The 6,887-nt window shown below is 35.7% G+C and overlaps 1 protein-coding gene across 1 annotated transcript; it reads right to left on the minus strand.

The window, feature by feature from the left end:
• Positions 1-4,296: 4,296 nt before the first annotated feature.
• Positions 4,297-6,887, minus strand: LOC110942388 (60S ribosomal protein L18-3). The gene is made up of 5 exons (XM_022184145.2): positions 6,731-6,887; positions 6,556-6,645; positions 6,337-6,465; positions 6,073-6,255; positions 4,297-4,633 (listed from the first exon to the last, which is right to left on the minus strand). Exons 1-5 carry the CDS (start codon positions 6,731-6,733, stop codon positions 4,475-4,477), a joined length of 564 nt encoding a protein of 187 aa, XP_022039837.1. The 5' UTR covers positions 6,734-6,887; the 3' UTR covers positions 4,297-4,474.

A 6,887-nucleotide genomic window follows, 5' to 3' on the forward strand; every position in this document is an offset into this window, starting at 1 on the left:
ATAATCCTAAAATATATAGGAGGAGACGTAATCCGGTAAAGACAATTCAATGACCCAACCAAGCAAAACCCCTCTGGTGATACAAAGGCCGAAAATTATAACCAAAGTTTCAAAAAAAAAAAAAAAACAAAAAAGAAACTATAGCCTAGCCACTATTCAAGATTTCTCTCTATTATTCTCTTCCACTACATGAATCATAACAATTACATCCTCTTGGATAATTTTTTGTATTTTGGAGGACGTGTTGCCTTGATAAAATCTGTATTGAGTAGCCTTTTTTCTTTTAATTCTTTTCCCTATTCATGTGATCAATACCTTGGAAAAGATCTAAAAAAATAAAAATAATAATAAAATAAATACACTTTTTTTAGTGGTGTTGGGTCGAGCATGTGATCAATACCTTGGAAAGGATCAAAAAAGAAAAGAAAAATTTTTTTTGTAGTGGTTTTGGGTCGAGCATGTGATCAATATTCAATACCATGGAAAGGATCAAAAAAAAAAAAAAACACTTTTTTTAGTAGTGTTGGGTCAAGCATAAAAATCCATTGGATTTGGTGGGCTTCGGTCATGGAATCCAAACCAAGTGGCGGGCAGTGGCGGACCCAGAAATTTTTCCATGGGGTGCGGAACATTTTTAAAAATTTTAGACCCCAAGGTATATAAATAAAAAATCGGTTCGTATCGGGTCAGTTCGGGTCGAGTCGGGTCATGTAAAACAAAAGAACTTAATTTATATAACCCACCATAATATAGTGAAAACAAAACGAAGCACATGTTTACTATGGTTAGTATGCGGCTATAATAGGCTGCTGGAGGTGGATAATATCAACCAAAAACCAACCAAAAATCTTCAAAAATAACAAAGAAACTTACCCCCGGCTGATTACGGTGGTATGCGGCTGCTGACTGTTCACTGTTTTCGCTGTTGATGTTCTGATCGCTGGCGTGCAAGGACGATAAAGAGAGCAAGATAGAATATGTAAGTGTTTTGGGCTTCTTTATTTTATTTTAGTTTGAAATATTGTTGATTTGTTGGGTTTGTTAATTGGGCTAAGAGTTACTAGTGGGCTAGTTAAATGTATTGGGTATTTGGGTTTAGATATTTAGGTATTAAGGATTAGGATTAAATACAGAGGATCCTAATTGTAAGAAGTGTAAGAAGGATTTATAGAGTGACAAGTGTCCAATAACCTAAAAAAACCCCCTACACAAAAAACCCCACTACAAAAAAAAACCCCTTAAACATCCACCACCACCAAAAACCTAACCCCCCCTCCCCACATCACCCACCTTAATTTTTTTTTTTTTTGCCGAGGGGGTGGGGGTTTAGGTTTTTTGGTGGGGGTGGGGATGTGGGGGGGTTAGGTTTTTTTAGGTTTTTGGGGGGTGGGGGGGGTTAGGTTTTTTTAGGTTTTTGGGGGGTGGGGTGGGTGGGGGGGGGGGGGTTAGGTTTTTTGGGGAGGTGTAGTTTTTTTTTTTTTTTTTTTTTTTTGCGGGGGGGGGGGGGGGGGGTTTAGGTTTTTTTTTTTTTTTTTTTTTGGGGGGGGGGTTAGGTTTTTGGGTGGTGGTGGGGTGGGGGGGTGTTTAGGTTTTTGGTGGTGATGTAGTGGGTTTAGTTTTAGGTCATTGGACACTTGTCACTCTATAAATCCTTCTTACACTTCTTACAATTAGAAACCTTTGTAGAATAACTTGACCCTAGTTATTAAAAGTAATATAATTTAGGTAGTATTTTTTTATAAAATAGGAGTTTACTAAAGAATATTTTTAAAATATAAATTGATAACGTTTTTTACCTAAGGTGTGCGGACGAAAAATTCCAAGAGGTGCGGAAGGAAATTTCCATGGGGTGCGGACGAAAAATTCCAAGGGGTACGGACGGGATTTTCGACGGAACTTAGCACTAAATTTTTTTTCCTGGGGGTACGCCCGCCCACCCTGAGGTGGGCTTAGGTCCGCCCTTGGTGGCGGGCTATTTTTAACAGCGGCGGATTTAAAAAAAAAAATTTACTTGGTTTCTTTTGGTAGATTTTCATTATTTTTTTTTTTTCAATTCATATGAGGTTCTTACTAATTTTTCTCATTTTATTTTCTAAACCGAATGGGTTCCTAGAAACCCACAAAAATGGCCTAGATCCGCCCCTAATTTTTAAGGGTGGCAAATCGAGCTCTTTTATCTAAATGGTGCTAGAAAGCAATATCAGAGAAAACAAGCTATGATTTCGGGTGATATGAGCGGTACATTATAACTCAAGGGTTTACCAAGTTTTCCATTTTAGAAATGAGAAATTAATCTTGAATTTTTTTATTTTTTTTAACAGCTGATTTTACTAAAGAGAAATCGAAAGCGAAAAAACTACAACAACATATACAGATTACAGTACATTAAAGTTACACCAATTTATCCATTCTAACGAGTGCATCTTCGCTCTATTTTTTATCCATAGATAGCTGGTAGTTTTAATTTCTACCCATAAATGAGAGATGCTGACCCTCTTACTTGAGAAGACCACATTGTTACGCAGTTTCCATATGTTCTAGTCGCCAGTCGGGTTAGGACTAGGACAAGTTTAGTATAAATAGTTTGTTAGGGTTATCGTATTTGTATACTCTCATTGTTAAATAATAAAAAGAGTGGAGTAGTTCGTTCAAATATTGTGTTTTCCATGTTCGATCAAGGGCCTGATTTCCAACATAGTAAAGTATATGCATGGGCGAAGCTTTTAAGGGGCGGGAGGGGGCAGCTGACCCCCCGAACTTTTCGCTCAGTAGTGGAGAGTATGTAGTTTTCGTATTTAAATTTTTGCGTATATACGTTATCGAACCCCCGGTTTTAAAGAAATTTTTAGGTCCGGTGACTTCCGACCCCTCGATCGGAAATTTCAAGCTTCGCCAGTGAAGTGAGTATATGTGCAATTGATGGTGAATTGGGAAGGTATGTCAATTAACATTGGGAGACTAAGAAACGAGTTCATGGAGTATGATTTGGCTTCAATTTTATTTCTCATTGAGAAGGTTATATCTATATGTGTTTAATCTATTGATTTGTTCTAACTGAACAAAAACCAACTTCTTTAGCTTGCGAGTGGTTCAAAATAGAACTCCAAAGAATATTTTTTTGGTAAAAATTTTGTAATTAGAAATATTTAAAAGTAACTCCTAAAAATCAAATAAGCAAATTAAACTTGAGCAATATAAAAAGCGTAAACATAAAATCCAAAAGAAGAAAAAAATATATTTATCTATACTCATCATCGCCGTTGATTAATTGTAAAAATAGATGTCAATTATACAAAACCGAAAAATACTTTATTTTGAAATCGACTCGGTTTTCAATAAATTTATGTTGGAATGCTAATACTAAAAATCTAACAATATGTATCTAGAATTTTTTTAAAGGTTAACAAATGCAAGCTATTACCGAATGATCAACAGAGATGCTTAATTAATTGTTGAGTTAAATAAATATAAATTGTTTTTTTGTTGCCATGAGAAAATGGGTCAACCAGTGAAAAAAGCCGCGAACTAACGTCGTAGGCCACACATACAAGGCATGGTGACACTTGACGCGTTTATTATAAAACAAGCCAAAAGGTATTGACAAACATTAAACCGTCAAATATGTCCTAACCCTCATCATCTATTAAACAACCAAAAACCAACTCGTTGACCAAACGATTAAACCGTTAACCCGGCTGATTAGGCCAAATTATTTTGATTTAAGCAGTTCTGGATATTTTGGGGCCGTTTTTTATTGGTCTGTACACTTAAAATGAAGGTACGCCCCGCTTGCGGTATGCTCATATAATGTATATATGTGTGGGCGTTCGGGGGCAAAAGTGAAAGTGCTCTAATCTTAACGTTATTTTACTAATTTCGTGAAAATAACGTTAAAAGAGGGGATGATTAATCATGCATAATGTGGTGGCGTTGATAGCCGAAAGACAAGAGGTACATGCACTAATCGGCGTTTGTCTCAATTGCTGAGTGTTATGTGCCTTATGTCCAGGGCTTAATACAAAACTACTATCGAGCCGGGTGTCTCACTGGAAGCAGCATCTCTATACCTACGGGGTAGAGGTAAGGTTGTCTACATCTTACCCTCCTCGGACCCTACCTTAGTTTTGCTAAGTATGATGACTTAAAATGAAGGTGCACTAATGTTAAAAGCGTAGTTCATGATGGTTAAAGTAATACCGTTTGTGCATACAAACTATATGCCTGAAAGGCTGAAACAAGATTTAAAACTAAAGTTTTAGAAACCATAGCAAGAAGAATAAAAAGTACCAATAGGTATTAACCATATAACATAATCTCCAACTTCATTACCAGAAGAAAAATGAATGTCAACAACAAAATTTTCATCATAACAAGCATGCAAACAAGATCATCTAGAAGTTTCATCAAAAACACAACATTGAAAATCTTAGAAATAGACCTTTGGAAAAGATTCAAGGAAAACATTTATAATAACTTAGTTTCTAAATCCCCTGCTGTTTCTTCTACCTCTGGCCTTCTCAAACTTCCTTCCCTTTGATCTCACATATGGCTTGGTGTGACTGTGCGGCACACCAGGAGCCGGACCAAAGTGCTTCACAGCTTCACGTGAATTCTTTGGTCCTCTAAGAAGAACCTATACCAAAAAACCAAGAAACACGGTGTGAGAAACTTAAAAGACCAACAAAATCTATAAAATAAATAACTAAAACTTAAAACACAAAAAGTAGCTTTTTAAAACAAAATTTCAAATAAAAATGCTAACGGTTTGGTTTGGTTTGGTAAGGTTGTAAAGTTCCACAAGTTAATTTTGGTTTACAATGGTGAAAAAAATACTAACGGTTTGGCTCATAGATTGACCTAAAAACCATCAAAACCAGAGAATGAACACCCCTAAAGTAAACTAGTTGAACAGCTAAACCATTCTTGATAATAAAAAAACTAGGAAAAATGTCACAGAATAGTAACCAAGTTTTAAAAGTGTTCTAATTAGATCACTTGTATTGTTTTTGTCCCAATTAAATAACTTATAATTCAAATCAAGTCATGTCCTTTTTTCCATGTGTCAAGAAAAAAATGGAGCATAAGATGCTGGGGTCGGATTATTTTAATATATGAAATTATATTTATAAAACATAAAAACACTTTAATTACATTAAAAATTAAAAAAACAAGTTAAAATCCACATCATCGCTCGACGTTAGTATCAAATAAAAGGGAAAAAATAAACAAAAATCCACATAACGACGGTTACCTATGAAATAGATGAAAAACCCCTTAATTTTAATGAAAAATGAATGTTGAGTGACCTGATTGGAACACTTTTAAAACTTGAGTGACCTAATAGGAACACTTTAAAAACTTCGTTACTAATTTACAAAGTTACCCCTAAAAACTGACAATTCTTGATAAAACAGTTAAAACCACACCACAAACACCACCAAACCGTAAACTAGTTCAAAGAGTTGACCATTCTTGATAAAAATAGGTAACAATTTTAGCAAGATTGTAATTCAATATAACATGAAACTTTCATGATAGGTTTACAATTATCTCTCAAGACAAAGTGTTGTGTAATAGTTCAAACGGTATCGTATAATTTGGTTTGGTATAATTCAGTTTAAAATTCCACTGTTTTAGTTTCAGTTTACTTCTGTATATAATCATTAATACACATTTGACTCATGGTTTGACCTAAAAACGTTTGAAACCACACCATTAACACCCCTAAAACAAAAGCTAGTTCTAAAGCTAAACATTCTTGATCATACAATCTATGCAGTTAATATCGGTGATACATCGGTCCATTAGTAATAATGGTCAAAATATTGGTACCGATATTAACGGCGATATTGACCGTAATATCACTGATATTTGACCAAAATAACCGATACATCACCGAGATTTGACCAATATAACCGATATATCACTGAATTATTGGTGTTAAATTTCTATATATATAAATTCTGCACTATATTAAAATTACCGATGTCACATCAAGACGATATTTTACCGAATTAACTGCATAGCATACAAGTAACAACTGCAACAAATGTTTGAATAAAGATTACATACTGTGTTCTGTCCAAGAGGAGCTCGAAGAGCGAGCTGATCAAAAGTCAAGCACTCCCCACCAGCCTTCTCAATCCTAGCCCTAGCAGTTTCAGTAAACCTCAATGCAGTCACCTTCATACAAGGAATCTCATGAACCCTAACATCATCCGTAACTGTCCCCACAACCACAGCAATCTTATCATCCTAACAAAAACAAAATCACCAAGTTTCAACATCAATCAAAAGCCTTCAGTAAATGAATTACAAAACATGACTAAAAAATACCTTGCCGGACATGTAACGGATCAAACGAGAGAGTGAAATCGGAGGCTTGTTGACTTTGCTCATGAACAACCTCTTCAGAATGACAGCATTGAAGTTGCTGCCGGTTCTCCTCACCAGAAAACGGTAAAGCTGAAGAGATAATTGATAAAATTTAAGTTTAAATTACAACGATTTCATAGTGCGTATGAACAACAGATGAATGGAGGAGTGTTGTGATACCTTGACGAGGAGTTTGAGGTAGATATCGTCGGATCTAGGGGCGGTTCTTTTGGTGCGTTTGCTCTTACCACCAGCAATAAGATCGATACCCTACGATAATGAAACAAACAGAGAGAATAATATGTAAGTGACAGTTTGAAAAAGTCGGAACGGAAATTAGGGTTCCGGCGAATACCATGACGACGGCGGAGGCTGGTTCCTATTGCACAAAAATGGGGTGTCGAGTCGAGAAGAGAAATGGGAAACCTAGGGTTTATGAACTTAAAGAAAGAGGGATAAATGTGGGCTCTCTTAGGCCCAACTTTGGAACTTATTGGGTTTGTTAAGTGGCC

This window comes from Helianthus annuus, chromosome 1 (genome assembly GCF_002127325.2).
Source record: "Helianthus annuus cultivar XRQ/B chromosome 1, HanXRQr2.0-SUNRISE, whole genome shotgun sequence".
Lineage (NCBI taxonomy): Eukaryota > Viridiplantae > Streptophyta > Magnoliopsida > Asterales > Asteraceae > Helianthus > Helianthus annuus.